The sequence below is a fragment of the Lissotriton helveticus genome, chromosome 5_1, assembly GCF_964261635.1.
Source record: "Lissotriton helveticus chromosome 5_1, aLisHel1.1, whole genome shotgun sequence".
Lineage (NCBI taxonomy): Eukaryota > Metazoa > Chordata > Amphibia > Caudata > Salamandridae > Lissotriton > Lissotriton helveticus.
Genome location: NC_136065.1, coordinates 1,790,832,410 through 1,790,852,588, shown reverse-complemented (window position 1 = coordinate 1,790,852,588; position 20,179 = coordinate 1,790,832,410). Strand labels below are relative to the sequence as shown.

The 20,179-nt window shown below is 47.6% G+C and overlaps 1 protein-coding gene across 1 annotated transcript in view; it reads left to right on the top strand.

Annotated features, from left to right (window-relative positions):
• ITGB3 (integrin subunit beta 3) overlaps nt 1-20,179 on the top strand; it is a 474,184-nt gene that overhangs the window by 302,459 nt on the left and 151,546 nt on the right. The window contains exon 11 of the mRNA XM_078645100.1: nt 6,313-6,535. Coding sequence (XP_078501226.1) covers nt 6,313-6,535 — 223 coding nt within the window. The remainder of the gene's footprint in view (nt 1-6,312; nt 6,536-20,179) is intronic.

Here is a 20,179-nt window from a genome sequence, read left to right as displayed (position 1 = left end):
ACTAAAACTGATGGGCCCCACACTATGGGAGTTTTGGGAGAATAAAAAGTGGCCATCGGCCCGCGCTAAATCAGGTGGGCGGTCTAATGTCTAAACTGCCAATGACCCTGACTCCGTCGGAGGAGATTGTCAGCGATGGAGAAGTAGTAGTGTTACGTGGTTAGGTTAGGCCCAGGAAGAAACACTGCCATTTTACATGTACACGTTTCTTATGTTGCCTTCTTTACCACACAATGACTTTTGACACACATTTGCTTGAGTGATAGTGCAGGATTTGTTTCTCTGAAACCACATTGCTTGCAAATTGCACTTCATAAGTACACTATCACAACACCTTGAACATTTAGTTCAAGGCCCGAACACATATTGTACAAATGTTTTTGTTTGGTAATCGGCCATGAGGCAACATGGCTATCACAGAGACAATGAAAAATGAAAAATGTCAGCTCGCCTGGAGCATCAACACGGAAGCATGGATAATGCTATTATAAATACACACATATTTCCGTGCTAAAGAGAGAGAAGCCTTCTGCTGTCATTGCGAGGTCATCACTGTGTCAGAGTCTCAGCCCATCTGATTCCTGTTTACCCTCTGCGAGGCGGGATAGCCGACTTGTGACTTAGACGGGGACCTACATACCTTGCCTTCAGGTAATGGGGAGTTAGATCATCCAGTAGGGGATTCTTGCAGAACACCTGCCCTACATAACTAGGCTAGAGAGTACACTATAACCAGTACTTATATGCCAGCATATATACACTGTTTTAGGATGATGGTGGAATGGATGTATGACGTTACAATGCATGCTATTACCACGCATGCTGTTACAACGCAAGTATAACAACGAAAACCATTACAACGCATTACACTTGGGGGTGCTGGATAGTGAATAGTTGAATTTACTATTCCAACTCCAGTCCCCGTGGACACTAGGGAAGGTGTTGGATAGTAAATTAAAACTATTCCTTATCCTAGAGCGCCCCGAGTGTAATGCGTTGCAATGGTTTTCGTTGTAACAGCACTGCGTGGTAAAAGTTGCGTTGTAAAGGTTGCATACCGGTGGAATCGTTCATTCTTTTCACTGTCCTTATATTGCTAATCACTTTTATCTGCTTCTGTCTATCAATCATTGCAGCGCATATATTTTATACAGGAATCACAATGGTTCAATAAATATTGAAAACGGCCATATGTGTATTTCTTGTGTAGCATTCTGAGTGATCATGAGTGACTGAGCGAAAAGGTTCTATATCTGTTACCTGATTCCTTGAGGAGTCAGGGTTGTCATGTTCTGAGGTTGCCCAAACTATTTGCTACCTTACTAGGGTTAGGGGTATATATGGTGGCACTGTGAGCTAGCAGATCTATAGGCAAATACATGCTTGTAATCAGTCTGGCGCCATCCCAACATTTATGTTGTCCAACAAATGAACAGTTCCTACTGAAAAGTAGAAACGGTACGACAGTAGTCTCTGTCGCTGACATACTTAAGGTACAAAAGTCTGTAAATCAGGCCGGCGGACCTTCAGTTTGGTGGCGAGATTACTACGTCACCATTGTGATGGAGTACCCTCTTGGGCAAACTCTAAATCAGTCCCTATATATCAAGCTTTAAAAACCATACCTGGCATATTTTGCCAACAGGTGCAGTTGATGTATGCACTGTTTTTGTAGTTTTTCTTTGAAAGATGCGTTTTTATCAGTGGATGCTTCTCTTTCACAATTACCTACTCTCAACATCATTTAAATGTACCTCTTTCTCTTTCGTTCTATAAATTAACAAATTTCTGGTAGAACTAGAAAAGAAGGCCTTGTTGCAGGAGTTACAGGAGGGTAATAAACATACTGCCAGGAAAAACAGCAACTACAACCAGTGGAAAGATAACACCTGTTACAACAAATCAAAATTACACCTAAACTAATTGCAGAATGGTGTCCTTTACTATTGAGTTTTTGCCATGCAGTTCATACTTTTACATATGGCTGACTGTAGTATTTGCACCAGCAGTAAATATTTTACCCTGATGATATTACTTAACCACTCGGCAACATGACTTTATGGCACGCCAGTGCTCTTTTTATTGTCAGCTATAATTACAAATTAAGTTATTTGCCAATAGTGGTAATAACAGTTTTGTAAGCATTTGGGACCATATGTATCAAGCAAATTAGCATTCGCAAAGGCCAAAATTCGCAGAATTTCGGCCTTTGCGAATGCTAATTTGCTAAATGGTATGTATGAAACATTTTTGCTGCTAAATAAGGAATTGCAAAATTTGCCATTCCTTATTTTGCGATTGCACTTAAGGAATCGCAAATTTTGCGATTCCTTAAATGCAATGTATCAAAGAAAAAAGAATGCAAAAATGCCCATAAGGATTCGCAAATTACCACCAACTTCTAGTTGGTGGTAAGTTGCGAATTCTTTTAAAAAATAATTTTTTTTATAATCAAAAGGTGCCATATGACGCTCATACATGCCCTTAGGGCATGTATGTGCGCCATATGCCCCCACATGTCATTTTCAGGGGTGGAGCAGGGTGTTCTTGAGACACCCCTGCACCCTTGAAAATATTCACAATTTGCGATTAGCAAATTGCTAATCGCAAATTTCCCCTTCATTCCTATGGGCCTCCTGGCCCATAGAAATGAATGGGAAATTTGCGATTAGCAATTTGCTAATCGCAATTTAGGAATGTTAAAGAATCGCTAAAAAGAAGCGATTTCCTACATACATACCATTTTGCGATTTCTAAATAGCGATTCCCTAAAAATCGCTATTTAGAATTTTCAAAACGGAACTATGACACATATGGCCCTAGGTACGAACAGAAGTACCCTTTGAAAGAGCAGTATTCTCCGCTGACTGGTAATTTACCCCAATAGGTGTGTCATCCTCTGTATTTGTTTCAAATAGGACTGAAACTCTGACTAAGAGACTTGACTAGAACTAGTTTGATTGCAAGAAGTACTGGAAAGTCATTTTAAAGTCGTTGGGCCTTATTTAGATCTTGGTGGATGGAATACTCCATCACAAACATGACGGATATCCTGTCCGCCAAACTACAATTTGCATAGGATATAATGGGATCGTAATACGGGAGACGGGATCTCCGTCATGTTTGTGACGGAGTATTCCCCTCCACCAAGATCTAAATCAGACCCTTTGTTCAGGGGACAGATGGAGGAAGCAATGGATACGACAATCACACCAACACCACTTGCACCATCAAGACGTAGAGTAACCATCTCTCCACTGCCAGATTTCCACAAGAGTCAGAGGAGCGAACAACGTCCAAAGAGAAAACACAACCTGCTGTAAGGAGCAGGCACATGAGCAGAAGACTTCTTCAGCGCCGTCGCAGTGAGTCCCAACTAAGAACGTCACATGTTAGAGCTAGTACAAATGAAGTAGAGGCATCAGATGGGTTTGGCTGCTTAGAGGTCTCAATGTTGGCAGTGCACCAGTGCAGCACCCACTAAAATAAAACCATAACAGCTGTCTACACACGGTTAATGTGGTATGAATGAAAACATTGCAAACATAAAAGGTGGCTTAGACAAGCTCAATACTACCACTGAGGAGGGATACAAAATGAGAGCTGAACATTTTCAGAAGTTAACGGAGGCTGTTACCACTTTATGTACGGTTTTGCAGCTTGACAATGTAAATAACAGGTGCAGGCCCCAGCAGCTTATGTGTCAATTGGATGGGTTCACAAGAACTGTTAATCGGCTGTCTCATGCTACTGCCACTTTATCAAGGCTCACAGAGATCATACAGGCAGAGATGGGGCAATATAGCGGGGATGTTGCACGTGGTCTTGTGAAAGGCACAAGTGCTTTTGGGTAATATACAAACTTTACACATCTCTGCTACTGGTGAATTAGGTGGGGGTGAGAGTGAAGAGACTTCGAGCATTAGTAGCCTTTCTGTATCAGACGGTATGAGTGTGCGTCGCAGTTGTAGACAGGCTAAAGGCAGTGATGTCTCAGGAACTCATAATGTTAGTACCACAGGAAAGGGAAGTGTTATGAGAGATATAAAGAAGCATTAACAACATTTGTAATCGTTTCAATATTACTTTGTGTACCTTGGTTAAAAAAATTATTTGAGAAGAAGTACTTGCTTGAACAGAATACAATATTTTTTAGAGAAACAAATACAATTTCCGGTATAGATGCACAAGACATAAAGGTAAACGGATTTAGTTCTAAAGCAAAACTGTTGTCTTGCGTTTCAAATATATTTTTATTTAAAACCTACAGTAGAAAGTATGCAAAGTGCTCTCTTCATATCGCGCTCTTCCTTCTCTTGCGGCATCCTTTGTGTCATGTGGTCATTGTTGCTGATCCTCATCATCGACTGTGGCTCTGACATGATGACTGGTACTCCTCCTCAAGTAACTATGTTGTGCATAGCAAATGGTACAACTATCTAGCAGTTTATAGCAGGTGCACACTGAGGAACACCATCACTTTTACGGAGACAGCAAAATCAACTTGTGAGCATTCAATTACTGATCTTTATGGGCAGCATTGTAGTGGCAGCAAGTGATGGCTCCTAACGTAAACAAAAAGCATAATAAGTAACGAACAAACTGTGAAACCATGGGTTTCATATACCCATGAACATTTGAGAGCAATTGCCTCGTAAATAGTCGCCTCCAAAATCTCCTCTAAGGCTTGCATAAATACCACTTTGTCTAAACATAAAGGAGTCATGTGTGCTGCCTAGAAATCTTGCAACTATATCTGTTATCTTATCGGATGCATTACAAACCACGTGAATGTTTAGGAAATGTGTGTTCTTCCTGTTTTTAAAAAGTCAATATGTGAGGGTGGGCGTATGAGAACATGAGTGCCACCTATACATCTAATACTGCGGTATTTAAATATTCTATAACATTTTGACTTTAATTGTAATTCCTGTGCAGTTCTAGGAAAACTAATATAATAATTAATTCTAATCAGCATTGCATCCAGAAAACCTCTGAAAAACTTGTATAGTGCACTTCGAGACAGCCCACCTACTGCAGTAATTACACCATGGTAACTCCCAGAGGGTAAGATGTGCAGCATAATACTTGCACATGGGTGAGGGTAGAATTGCTCCTGAGAGGGTTTCTCTCTAGGTGTGGCTTAATTACAGCTATGAGATCTAAAATAACAGCCCTACATAGTCTGTATTTGTCAAATAGTTCCTCCTCTGTTTGTTGGAAAAGGGTAACTCTTACTCTAAATATGCTCTCCTGTCTCTCCTCTTCTGCAAACCAGCCTGTATCCTCGTTCTTCTCCCCATCACGTACAATGTAGGCATTGTGGGAAACGCTGATGCATCCTGGGGCTGTTTATGTAGGTTGTACTCAGATACCACCTATTTTAAGCTGATGGTAAATTTCACGTTCAAAATACACATTCTGCGACTAGTTGCAAATTTGCAAATGCTTCGTATATTGTAATACCAAATCGGTAATAACAAATCACAAAATGGGACTCGCTATTGGGAGTCGCAAAAATACAGATTAGGTAAAAATTGGTTCTCTAAAACTACAAGCAAATGCCTTCCATACATACAAAAAGGGCTTTTTACGTTTGCAAATGGTCATATATTGTGTATCAAACCATTTGTGAATGGAAAAAACCTTCGTACATCTGGCTGCTGATACCTAAAGAACTTTGCAAAGTCCTAGAAAGTAACAATCACTTTATTTCTGCGCTCAGCTGTTTTGCTTGGCACTACACGTTTGAATAATAAAAACCTACTAGATATAGCGACTTGCATAGTCTGAAGTCGTTATTATGAGTTAAGAGATACATTATGATCTCTTTGAAAATGTCGAAATGTATCAGAGAAAAAGACCTGGGAAAAAGGCAAAGCATGGACAATTTGGCGCAGTTAAACCTACTTCTGTGTGCTACCCCTCATTTTCCTGTTGAAAACTCAGAATAGGAAGTACTTACCTCAAGTAGTAAATAACTCACCCTGTGGTAATGTTATTTACCACATATGGCATATACCACACCCCGTTTCGACAAACTTGTAATGATGATACTTTTATATGTCTTACTTAATATTCAAAATCTCCATATGTATCAATAATCTTTTCTATAAGTGTTTCCTCTCTTGATGCATCCTCAGACTACGATAACATTATACATGTATGTCTTGTAGTAGGAGATCCATACTAAGGTTTCCTCCACTACAGAGCACACGTCTGTTCTGATATTTTCAAATGTCACTGTGTATTCTGAGTAAGTCTGAAGCATGTTATGTTTGTGCTTAACCATGTACATTTATTTGCTTACAGGCCATGGTCAGTGCAACTGTGGGGACTGCAACTGTGAGTCGGACTGGACGGGAGACTATTGTAATTGCACCTCGCGGACAGACACCTGCATGGCCAGTAGGGGCCTGCTATGCAGTGGACGTGGTCAGTGTGTGTGCGGAAAATGCGACTGTACCCAGCCTGGCTCCTATGGAGTTACCTGTGAGAAGTGTCCCACCTGTCCTGATGCCTGCACTTTCAAAAAGTAAGTGAGAATTCAGTGGTTCTTGGACATGACTTACTTAGCCTGAAAACTATGCAAACAAATATTTGACACTTGTAATAGAACGAATCATCGAAAATTGTGGATTTGTCATGAAGATGGAAACCGTTTTTAGGTTTCGCCTGCTCAGCACTTGTGCTGTGCTGGTGAAATCCCTTGTAATTAGAAAACAATGGGACTTACATATCCTACCTGCTATTTGTTGGTCTGCTTGTCAATTTGTTTTCCTAGCTTTTTATTGGATGTAGCATTTTAATTCCTCTTGGTTTCTGGTGGTATGTGGTTTCTTTTTGTGTGCTTTTCTTTTGGTGTGTTTTTCTTTTCGGTGAAGCCCGGACTAAGTACTCTTCCCTTTTTAAAGTTTCATCCGCTTTTCATGGACCTACTTTTTTTTGTCTTGAAGCTCGTTTGTTGACTGCATGTTATTGGTGCAGCTGCACTGTTTTCACTATTTAGATTCTTTTAAACATTTTATTTAGATTATTTTTACCATTCAGCTTCTTTGGTGACTGCAGCTCTGCTTTTATCGGAACACATCTTTTTTTCCTTCTTGTGTACGGATGTTATTATTTTTATTTCTCCTTTTGTGCGGACTTGATAATGTTTTCTCGATCTCGAGCACATATTTTCTTATTTGGATTAATTAGAATATTTAGTTTCTTTCGTGTCTGCATGTAGAGCACATTTGTATAGGTACAAAGAAAGTGCACGTAACTGTTACATTGCATGTGGATTTTGACCTCGCTCACAGAATTTTTTATTAAGATTACTTTTAATATTAAGTGACTTTGGTCTCTGCATGTGGAGCACATTTTTAGGGCGAGGCCTCCGCCCACGTAAGTGGGAGGAGTTTCGAGATCCTAATGTTAAAGAAGAGAAAAAAAAAGTATCTCCTAGGGCTTTGGCGAGACAAATTCCACACATTCTTTAGTGTGTTCTGTCATCTGGCCAGTGATTCGTCTTCGTTGTGTTGTCGTTTTAATAGGCTTGAAGTGATAGGGTAAATGTAGTTTTGTTCCGCCATCTTGGGCATTTTTCGTTCGTGCTCGCGCAAAGAAGTACATTAATTATAATTAGGAGCTGTCAGGGTGCCTCCGTAAGTGAATCCAGATGGCCGGGCACGTTCACCATTCAGCAGCGCTCAGCGCGCAGCTGCTGCATGCCAGGCCGGGAATCCGGAGTACATTCAAGCCTTTAGTAAGCTTTCCATCCAATATCCAACTGCAGTGCGCCGTATTAGATGGTAAGACTCGGTTACTACTCAAGACAACTGAGCTTTATTTGAAGTAGCCACTGGACTTTAACTGTGAAACTTCTACCATTGGCTACAGGGGCTTCGTTTCCCACAGGGTAAGATAAAATATCCTGGCTATTAATTTTTGAGTGTGGACCGTTCGGTGTTGCGTCTTTTAATACACCCTTTAAACTCCCATGCTGTCTCCCTGCCTCCATGACGCCCCCTCTAGCATCTTTTGGTAGAGCCCAGTCAGCTCTCGTGCGCCGTGCCTAGACGCAGAGCTCCCATGTGCCAGTCACTCAGATCAGCAGGTTCCTCATATTAGGATGATTAATGACTGTTAATGCTGCGATTTCTTCCTGGCAGGGGAGGGACACGGGCGGTGTGCAGGCAAAAGCCCCCATCTTTGGGGTTTGGTAAGGAGGAGGTTCCCCGCCCCCTCCTGGAGCCGCTCAGACTCAGCAGCAGCTTACTCCAGGAGTGTCCCTTTCATGTCGCTGCTGCTGGAGCCTGCAAACAGCCATCCACCAGAGCCCCCTCCCTCCGCCTGCGCTCCCTCCCTCCAGCTACAGAGACGCATACCGCAAGGCACAGCAATAATGTGTTCAGAAATGCACACTCGCAGGGGCTAGGTTCTCACCCTCTGACGAGAGTGATTGTAGCGGGGTGGGGGCATTATTATTTTGGGGCAGTGCTATAATTGGTAAAAAAGAGACAGAGAGGCCAAATTCACTCAGTACCTATCCCTTATACACCTAAACACTTGTATTATCAGACTTTGTTACGTGTTCCACAACCTACGTTTGTTAATTTAATTAATTTTATTCTCTCTAAACCATTCACGTCCATGGTATACTATCTCAGGGGGATTTGCGGGGCAAGGAACAAGGCAAGACAACTCAGCAAGTTAAGCGCTTGTTGGTGACATTTAATGTGACATATACATAAAAAAGAATCTAATGTGACCTGTAGGTGACAACGTGGTAGAGACCTACTCAGCCGTTCAACGCTGTTTTTTAAAGTTCTTAAAAGGTACCACTGCAGTATGACGCGCTATGTACAAAAATAGCCATTGTGATTGTACACGTGCAATGAAAGCGAGGGCTCACAAAGGAACCCAGTAACCATATCAAGACTACATTTCTAGGGCCTCAGAATTGAGTGTTATTTTTCGTACCCAATAATTAACGAGATCTTGTGGTATACTATTTATCGAATGAAATACATAATGCCATTTGCGAGTTTCCCTATTGAAATGGGGAATAACACTCAGCTCGTGTCCCACATTTCAGCAAATTCCACATCCTACCCCCTACGAAGCATTTTTCACCCAGTAAATTTCAGCAGGTTTAAACCGATTGTCTGATTTTTCTGACACACTCATAATTCTGACACCCATTGCAAACCATCATTTATGTGGGTTTCAGAAGTTTCTGAGACATTTATATGTGCGGGCTTTGTGCCCATTACCATGCCTTACATGGTATGGGGACAAAAAGATGCCGGTAGGGGGGGCCCCGCTGGGATATACGGAACTTCCACCCGCCTTTCACAATTCCAATCCCAAACACAAGTGCACAAGTTCTTGCTGCTGAATTTTGAAAAGGCACGTGAAGTGGGAATCAGAGTGCAGAATCAGAGTGCAGTTTGAGAGTGCAGAATGCAGTTTGAGAGTTGAGACTGCAGTTTGAGAGTGCAGTTTGAGAGTTGAGAGTGCAGATTGAGAGTGCAGAGTGCAGTTTGAGAGTGCAGTATGAGAGTGCAGTATGAGAGTTGAGAGTGCAGATTGAGAGTGCAGTTTGAGAGTGCAGATTGAGAGTGCATTTTGAGAGTGCAGAATCAGAGTGCAGAGTGCAGATTGCAGTTTGAGAGTGCAGTTTGAGAGTGCAGAGTGCAGTTTGAGAGTGGAGAGTGCAGATTGAGAGTGCAGATTGAGAGTGCATTTTTAGAGTGCAGTTTGAGAGTGCAGAGTGGCAGTGAGTGCAGACTGAGTGCAGAGTGACAGCGAGTGCAGACTGAGTGCAGAGTGACAGTGAGTGCAGACTGAGTGCAGAGTGACAGTGAGTGCAGAGTGACAGTGAGTGCAGAGTGACAGTGAGTGCAGAGTGAGTGCAGAGTGAGTGCAGAGTGAGTGCAGAGTGAGTGCAGAGTGAGTGCAGAGTGAGTGCAGAGTGGCAGTGAGTGCAGAGTGGCAGTGAGTGCAGAGTGGCAGTGAGTGCAGAGTGGCAGTGAGTGCAGAGTGGCAGTGAGTGCAGAGTGGCAGTGAGTGCAGAGTGACAGTGAGTGCAGAGTGACAGTGAGTGCAGAGTGACAGTGAGTGCAGAGTGACTGTAGAGTGAGTGCAGAGTGAGTGCAGAGTGACAGTGAGTGCAGAGTGAGTGCAGAGTGACAGTGAGTGCAGAGTGAGTGCAGAGTGACTGTAGAGTGCAGAGTGACTGTAGAGTGCAGAGTGACTGTAGAGTGCAGAGTGACTGTAGAGTGCAGAGTGACTGTAGAGTGCAGAGTGACAGTGAGTGCAGAGTGACAGTGAGTGCATAGTGACAGTGAGTGCAGAGTGACAGTGAGTGCAGAGTGACAGTGAGTGCAGAGTGACAGTGAGTGCAGAGTGACTGTAGAGTGAGTGCAGAGTGAGTGCAGAGTGGCAGTGAGTGCAGAGTGGCAGTGAGTGCAGAGTGGCAGTGAGTGCAGAGTGGCAGTGAGTGCAGAGTGGCAGTGAGTGCAGAGTGACAGTGAGTGCAGAGTGACAGTGAGTGCAGAGTGACAGTGAGTGCAGAGTGACAGTGAGTGCAGAGTGACAGTGAGTGCAGAGTGACAGTGAGTGCAGAGTGACTGTAGAGTGAGTGCAGAGTGAGTGCAGAGTGACAGTGAGTGCAGAGTGAGTGCAGAGTGACAGTGAGTGCAGAGTGAGTGCAGAGTGACAGTAGAGTGCAGAGTGACTGTAGAGTGCAGAGTGACTGTAGAGTGCAGAGTGACTGTAGAGTGCAGAGTGACTGTAGAGTGCAGAGTGACTGTAGAGTGCAGAGTGACTGTAGAGTGCAGAGTGACAGTGAGTGCAGAGTGACAGTGAGTGCAGAGTGACAGTGAGTGCAGAGTGACAGTGAGTGCAGAGTGACAGTGAGTGCAGAGTGACAGTGAGTGCAGAGTGACAGTGAGTGCAGAGTGACAGTGAGTGCAGAGTGACTGTAGAGTGAGTGCAGAGTGACAGTGAGTGCAGAGTGAGTGCAGAGTGACAGTGAGTGCAGAGTGAGTGCAGAGTGACAGTAGAGTGCAGAGTGACTGTAGAGTGCAGAGTGACTGTAGAGTGCAGAGTGACTGTAGAGTGCAGAGTGACTGTAGAGTGCAGAGTGACTGTAGAGTGCAGAGTGACAGTGAGTGCAGAGTGACAGTGAGTGCAGAGTGACAGTGAGTGCAGAGTGGCAGTGAGTGCAGAGTGACAGTGAGTGCAGAGTGACAGTGAGTGCAGAGTGACAGCAGAGTGACAGTGAGTGCAGAGTGACAGTGAGTGCAGAGTGACAGCAGAGTGACAGTGAGTGCAGAGTGACAGTGAGTGCAGAGTGACAGCAGAGTGACAGCCGAGTGACAGTGAGTGCAGAGTGACAGCAGAGTGACAGTGAGTGCAGAGTGACAGTGAGGGCATAGTGACAGTGAGGGCATAGTGACAGTGAGTGCAGAGTGACAGTGAGTGCAGAGTGACAGTGAGTGCAGAGTGACAGCAGAGTGACATTGAGTGCAGAGTGACAGTGAGTGCAGAGTGACAGCAGAGTGACAGTGAGTGCAGAGTGAGAGTGAGTGCAGAGTGACAGTGAGTGCAGAGTGACAGTGAGTGCAGAGTGACAGTGAGTGCAGAGTGACAGTGAGTGCAGAGTGACAGTGAGTGCAGAGTGACTGCAGAGACAGTGTGTCAGGGTGCACATTGTGTGAGTGTGCAGAATGAGTGTGCAGGGTAAACAGTGTGTGACTATGCAGGGTGACATTGGGAGTGTGCGGGTGAGCAGTGTGTGAATGTGTAGAGGCAGTGTGTGAGTGTGCAGAAAACACCACACACACATACACCACACACACATAACGCACACACAAACCACACACCTCAGTCTCTCAACACCACACACTTGTCACCTCTCAACACAACACACTCACCACCACACTCACTCCCCAGGCTCACCCCCACAGACTCACCACCACACACTCACCAGCACACAGAAAACAACACACACAACAACACACCCCCAGCCGACAATGAATGCTTTCACCATGCACAAACACCATCAACCATCATCCATCTGTGCACGCTTTTACCAAGCACACACCCACCAGCCGTCAGTGCACCCTTCCACCAGGCACACACACCTCCAGCCGGCAGTGCACTTTTCCACCAAGCAATCGCAGTATGGTACACTTTACTTTTAAACATATTCATATAAAGCACAGCATGCCACCATTGGTAAAATTACAATTCAACCAACATACTTCCACTACACACCACATGCACACACTCCATAACACATGGCAAAAAGACATTGGCATTTACAATGCCATTAGCTCAAACTCAAATAAATCCGAGCCCGATTGCATTTCTAATGCTTGTTATACTTACAAAGACAGCACATACGGTGAGATTGCTAATAGAATTCAGGTTTGATTCTTAACAGTTGTGTTTTTTAATTGCTCCTTAATTTTGGAAACCACAATTGAGGAACATAAAATACATGCTGCATCTTTTCTTTGCAGACAGAAAATATTTATGTTTATAACCATGTTTTCACATGCACAAAATCACAGCATGCAACTGTAATATACGAATCATTTAAACAAGAAAACCTTTCTCTGTCTTATATTAATGCATTTACCCTGAGACTTCTGATGGAAAGAAACAATGTTTTCTTTCACAGATCTCATTATTTGATACAAACGCTTTCATCAGGTAGACCAGGATTGTAATTCATAAGCAACTATCGGTTCTTGTTTGTGCTCGCACAAACTTTCAACCTGAATTTACAAATCATTCTATGTGCTATCTCATACTTAATTTTGTGGCTCACGTTTTGAGAACATCAAATGCAGCGCAGGCGACTGTATAGGTAGATAACCTAGTTACGATCCCCCTTGGGTTTTGGGTGTTAAATACTTTGTATCCCTATAAAAAATGCTTTAGTTATTCCATCTCTTTATTACGCTCCTTTTGTAACAATTCAATTAGGATTCTGGGTATAAAGACAATTTCCTTGCTTGAAAACAGGCATGGAAATGTGTTGTGTCAAACAATTCAAAACAGAAACAATTATCTTTTACCCATTTTAAACATAACTACCAGCTGATTTATTGATTTTCTAGATCTACTGCGTCTCAATGCATTCACCAGGAACTTTCCAATAGAAAGTATATATTGTAGGCATTAAACACATGCACTGTCTGTGTCTGTGGAAATTGTACACCTTTATTTCTATGTAGAGCTAATATTTCCTTCCTGGCAGGTTTAAATATTTTTGGTCTTCTCCTTTCACATACATTAAATGCACTCGTGGCCGCATTAATATTTACTCTAACAGGCTAGGCAATTGCATACAGAGCCGGGACATCTCAAAGTACAAAACCCGCTTTTGAGTCTCAGGGTCACCGTAACATATGGATATCTGTCATTGTTTATGGCCCATTCACAGTCAAGACTTCTGAAACTGTTGACTCAAATGATAAGATCTCGTCACAGGAAAGAGGCAGCCAGCCTTCAACACAATCTCAACAATGCTTGCTTTCAGCATTTTCACTCTGAAGTTCAAAGCACATGGTTTAGCCTTATGTCAGACTGTTCCAAGTACGATGCAAGCATTGTTGAGAATTGTGGTAAAGGATGTATGCCTCTTTCCTGTGCTTGTTAAATGCTGGAGCTCATGAGAGAGAAAGATAGATACAAATCTAAAATATCCAGGGTAAAATGCCGACACCTCCTTTTTAGTCTGCATGTTAGATACCAGTTTAGGTTGTGGGAAAGTTTTATAACGGTTTCAAAATCTGCACCCCTCATATTTCCCTAAATTCTCAGAATTTCTCAGGTGTACAAAGTTGCACATGTTCGTCCCTCAGAGGTCTGGTTTGAGCAGAAATTCTCTCACTGGAGACATTTCAGCTCAAGTCACTCACCTTCCCAACTTTTCGTGTGATTTTTGTTGGTAATGTGAGGTATACCGTCTCGTTAAATTTTCACATGACACACTATGATTGAATTTGGGGACATTAGCGGTCGGCAGTAGGTGTTTCTGGAGGGCGGTGACGTGGGCAGGGGGAGGGGCAGGGTGGGGGTTGTAATGCATGGATTATGGAGTTTTACAGGTAAGTAAACATTTAAATAAATAAAACGAATTTCGTTGCGCGCACTGCATTACATTTGGTGACGGCCAGTACGGCCCTGAATGGGGCTCACTGTCCCTGTTTGCGCTCAGCACACCTTGTTAAAGGTGTGCTGTGATGCAATCAAGGACAGTGGGCCCTATGTATAATACAGCAGATAGGATATATATCATCCGTTTCTATTGTACCCTGCAAACAATGCTGTTCTAAGTGCAGTACCTCATCTCTAAATGCTCCTGCTGTAATAAAAATGTTCAATGTAAGGCACTGCGCTGCTACTTGGACTTAGGTCCACGTTATATTAAAAACCTAAAATAGGAGAGCGGTGGCCAAGATGGCGTCGGAGTAGGACGCTTTCACGAGCCTCTCCGACGCCGATCCTGCATAGCGGCTAATTGCGGGGTCCCGAGGCGCCCTATCTGCGCTGTACGATCGGCGGGGGCTGCCGATTGCTGGCGGTGTGTTCCGGTTTCCCCCCTTCGTCGGAGGGTGGCCGGTGCGAGGCGAGAACTGAGTGCTGAGCGGCGGCCTGCGAGGCGGCGGCCTCGCGTGATCTGGTGACCGGAGGAGGCGGAGCAGTTCCGGGCCTTGTCGCAGCACCGGCGCAGGGTACGCCGCGCTGAGCGGGAGCAGCGAAGATCCGGACCCGCCGGCGGAGGGAGCGTCCATTGCAGGACACTGGGAGGAGCGGTCGGCAGCCCGGGCCCGGACCGGTGACTGGACGACACCTGGGGCCGGCGGAGGGAGCCGGGGGGGAGGCCCCCCCCCCCTGAGAGTCGGAGCCGATCCGAGCGCTGCACACCGGAGGTAGACCAGAGGGGTTCCTCACCCCGGGGAGTGACGGACCGGCGTGCCTACCAGCGGGAAAAGACAGGAGAGGCTGCGGAGTGGCGAGGCCCAGTGTCGGCGCCAGGTCGCGCGCCTCGTGGGTGACTGCTGATTTTGGGCCTGGTCAGTGCGGGTGGCTGGAGGGCCGATACGAGGGCTTACACACGCCTACGACCAGCGAGGCAGGAGGCATTGAGCCTGGCGGCCGGACCACGGTAGCGGCTGGGCTCTAGACACCATCGGGGGCCCTGATCACTGCTAATGGAGACTGTGGAGTGGTTTGCCATTTCGTTGGAGGTGGGCTTTTACGGCGACGCCTGGAGAAAACGGGGCTTTCGCGTCTTGCCAACGCGGTTTTGGGGAGCAGAGCGCTGTACCTGCCGCCACTCGGATAGTGGGCCCTGGTAGCGGCCGAACGCTTGGAGCTGCTTTGGAGGAACCTTATCGCTGGCCGACCGATCTGGACTGTCCCTGGTATTGGCCGTTGGAGGGGATGCGTGCCACATTGGGGTGCCGTCGGCCTTGAGCCTAGCAGTCTGCCTTGCGGTGCAGGCCTCCCCGGCCGCCTTCTGCCCCTGGATTGCATCTTGGACACTGGTACGCCGTCGGATCGAGGTGACCTAGAGGAAGAGTGGCCGCACTGCCGTAGGGGGGTACCTGACTGACCACTGGAGTGGACGACCAGCGCCATCGGCGGGTCGCCCTGACGCAGTGAATCGCCGTCCCGGCTCCCGCCCTCCGAGTGGCGGTGATCTGGAGCCTGTGTGTAGGAGTGTGGAGGAGCCTGACCACCATGTCCAACTCGCAGCGCAAAGGGGGGAAGACGGGGAAGGAGGTAGTCCTCAAACCATCGCAGCAGCCAGCCTCGCCGGGGGCCAGTGGCTCCTCCAGACAGTCAGATGATGAGGCGCCGGCGACTAAAGCCTTCATGAAAGAACTCTTCGCCACTATCAAGGACGATATTTCCGAACTCCGTACGCAGTTGGCCTCGGACCTCAGAGAGGTGCGGAGAGACGTGGATGGGATCGGCGAAAGGGTGGCGACGCTGGAAGACCATGATCTTAGCATGGCGCATGATGTGCATCAACTCCAACAGGACATCATACGCCTTACGGAGCAGAATCTGGATTTACAAACCCACGCAGAAGATTTGGAAAACCGCTCCAGAAGAAATAACATTCGTATCAAAGCGGTGCCGTGGGACGGCGAGGCAGGGGACCTGCGTGGGTACGTCCTGGCCCTGTTTCTCCAGATCTTGGAGGATGAGGAGGTACGTGACATCCAGATGGACAGAGTGCATAGAGTGGGGCTGCCCAGGAGGGGCGGAGGGCTGCCTCCTGACATTCTTGTTTGCGTACACGATTTTCAGTTGAAGGAGAAGATATTGCGAAAAGCGAGAACCACTACCTCGTTGCAATTTAGGGGCCATCGCCCCCAGCTTTACCAGGACCTGGCAGCAACGACCTTGCAGAAGCGGAGGGACTTCCGCCCTGTGACTGCCTTCCTCCGGGAACGCGGAGTATCTTACTCCTGGGGCCACCCCTTCAGGATCATCTTTCGTTGGGAGAATCGGTTGCGACAGATCAACTCCCTGCGGGAGGCAAGGGATCTCCTAGGTATTGAAGAAGCGGGACCGACGCAGGAGGCCCGTAGCTCCCCGTTTCAGAGGCGACGACGCTCTTCATCATGGCACAATGTAGGCCCGGCAACAGAACGACGACGGCCGGATTCGGCGACTAGTGAGCAAGAGAGAGGGGCCGCAGTGGCCTCGGTGGCCTCCGCCACCGTGACTGATCCCCAGATGGGCTCTGGTGCAGCGTGACCCCGAACTCATGGAGTGGCGTCGGAGGGGCTCTTGGCCTGAGGTCCCCGGGGCACAATGGTACTTTTGGAGAAGACGCCCCGGACTGTGGACCTGGGGGTCCCCAGGTGGACCCCCCCGCCCCGACCCCAGTCCAGTGGGAGACTTCTGAACCACGACCTACTGGAACTGCAGACTGCGAGGTTCAGGTTCAGTGCCTTGAGTTGTATTTTGTTGTTCTTTGTTCTTGGGGGGGGGAGAGGGTGGGCCTCTTGAAGCTCTGCATATGGGTGTCATGGCAGGGTGGTTTGGTTTGGGGTTGGGGATACGGGGGGTGGCGGCGGCGATATGTGATGGGTGTCTGCTGGGGATATTTTTGATGGCGTTCTCCTATGCGTTTGTATGTTGTTTCGGGATGTACCTTTTCATGACCCCCATGTACCTTCGGAACGTGAATGCCGGGCGCGGCCTGCGGTATGACCTTGTGGGTCGTTTGGAGTGGGTGTGGCTGGGATCCTTCCCCCGGATCTTTCCGTGGGCTTGGGCCCTGATGCATGTGCGGGGCCGGTGCGGGCACCGAGGTTGTCTGGTTGTGAACATAGCGTGGATTCTGTGTTGCCCCTTATGCCTGTCTGCATAGGAACGTGGAATGTGAAGGGCCTTAACTCTCCGCAGAAGCGGCAGAAACTCTGGAAGTACATCATGGATCATCATTTAGATGTGGTGGCCCTCCAGGAAACACATCTGGCTAGGAGAGATGAGTTGAGGCTTCGTCATAGGCAGTTCCCCCTTATCTACAGGGCATCTGCGACCACGAAGCATAGAGGGGTGGCCCTACTCTTCCGAGCTTCCCTGCATTTTCAGCCCATGGGGGTTAGCGTGGATAAGGAAGGCCGTTGGCTGCTGGTGAAGGGATTGTTGCATGGACGCCTATGTACTTTTGCTGTGTTGTATGCCCCTAATGCGGGACAGAATGGCTTTCTGCAGGAGCTGCTGGACAGGATGGGGGACTTTGTGGAGGGTCACTTACTCTTATTAGGAGATTTCAATATGGTGTGGGACAGGGGTCTGGATACTTCTGGGGGCCGCAGGGCAGACACTGGGGTCTTTTCAGATGAAACTAAACGTCAGATAGGAGACATGGGACTGATTGATAGTTGGCGCTCTCTCCACTCACAGACCAGGGATTACACCTTTTTCTCCAACGTACATCACTCATACTCCCGCATTGACTATGTTTTGGTTAGTCAGGCCCTCCGGGGGGACATCCAATTAGCTGATATTCTTCCGCTTTCACTATCGGACCATAGCCTCGTGGTTCTGGGACTGCACTGGGCCACCGGGGGGGATGGTTGGCGCAAGTGGTATTTCCCGGCGGCTCTAGTGCGTGATGGGGAATCGTGTAAGGCTCTGCGCAAGGCAATTGGTGACTTCTTCCTCCTCAATCCACCTGCGGACACGTCGGTGTATACCACGTGGGACGCATGCAAGGCCTCTCTACGGGGCACATGCCTCGCCCTCAATGCAAACTTGAACAAACTGAGGCGCAAGGAACGGGAGGCTCTGGAACTGGAACTGGCTTCCTTAGAGCAGGCACACAAGGCGAACCCCTCCAGGGTGACTCTACGCCCCCTGACGGCGGTGCGAGGGAAACTGAGGGCCCATTACAATAACAGGGCGGAGTATACTCTTCTGCGTCTTAGGCGCACCTCTTACTCCCAGGGCAACAAGATCGGGCGCCATCTTGCCCGGCAACTCCGGGACAAGCGTGAGAAGGATTATGTAGGGGGAATTCGCGACCACGTGGGCTCTGTCCAGCACAGTGATGCTGCCAAAGCGACTGTATTCGGGCGCTTTTATGCGGCACTCTACTCGAGTGACACCCTTGATTCGGACGCACAGTCCAAATTCCTGGAGGGTCTGCCTCTCCCGAAAGTCTCTACGGAATGGAATGATTCACTGTCCTCCCCCTTCACCCGAGAAGAGGTCTTAGACGCCATTAAAGGCCTGAAGCTGCACAAGGCCACAGGGCCTGACGGCTACACGGCCCTCTTTTACAAAACGTTCGCCTCTGAAGTGTGTGATTACCTGGTCTCACTTTTCAACGCGATGGCGGTTGATGGCAGAACCACGGACTCTATGGCCGACGCTCTGATCACTGTCATTCCCAAGCCGGGGAAGGACCCTACTCTCTGTACATCCTACCGGCCGATCGCGCTTCTCAACTTAGACGCCAAGCTGTATTCCTCTATTCTGGCGGGTAGACTGCAGGATCTGACGCCTACTTTGATTCATCCTGATCAATCGGGGTTTATTAAAGGCAGGCAGACCCATGATAACCTGCGCCGCGTCATACACCTCATCGAAAAGGCGGAACGATTTCGCGTGCCTGCGGTGCTAGTGGGGCTCGACGCGGAGAAGGCTTTCGACCGCGTCGACTGGGGGTTTTTGCACAAGACGCTGGTGGCCTTCGGTTTCTCGCCTTCCTTTGTGAAGATGATTGAGGCCAACTACAGCAGCCCTACATCCCGAGTGTTGGTCAACGGCCATAGATCCTCGAGTTTCCGTCACTCCCGAGGGACGCGTCAGGGATGTCCCCTCTCGCCCCTTCTCTTTGCTCTTAGTATTGAGCCGTTGGCTATGGCAGTGCGGGACAATGAGAGGATTTTGGGCCTTCCCTTTACGGGCGAGCAGCACAAGATCTCGCTCTTTGCAGACGACGTTCTGTTGTCTATCAGGGAGCCTGCGCTGTCGCTCCCGCATGTCCACTCGGTGCTCTCCGTCTACGAAGAGGTGGCGGGCTTCAAGGTCAATTTCGATAAATCCTACATCCTGAATCTGACCCTGTCGGCGGGGGAGGTACGACTGACCCGGCCGCTCACCCCACTCGCCTGGGCGTCGGAGTCCTTGCTTTACCTGGGCGTGCGATTGACCCCCTCCGTGAATGCCCTGTTCCAAGCTAACTTCCCTTCGATGTTCTCTACTGTTAAGGCGGAGCTGGAAAGGTGGAAGCCTAAATACATCTCGTGGCTGGGCAGGATACACGCTCTTAAAATGGTGCTTCTTCCCAAGCTGTTGTACCTCTTTCAGGCTTTGCCTATTCCGATAGGGTTAGATTACTTCCGCAGATTGAAGACTGTGATGCTGAAATATGTCTGGCAGGGTGGCCGTGCAAGGCTCCCGTTTTCGGTCCTGCGGCGCCCACGCTTGGAAGGTGGGGTTGGCTTTCCGGACATGCATTTATACTACAAGGCCGCCCAACTGAGGGTCATCGTAGAGTGGTCCCAACAGCTATCGGAAAAGCACTGGCTCCACATGGACCGGAGTGTTGCGGGTCGCTCCATCTGGGATTTGGCCTGGAAGCCTAAAGCAGACCGGCCAAAAAATGCCTACATTAGCACTCCCACGAGCACGGTAT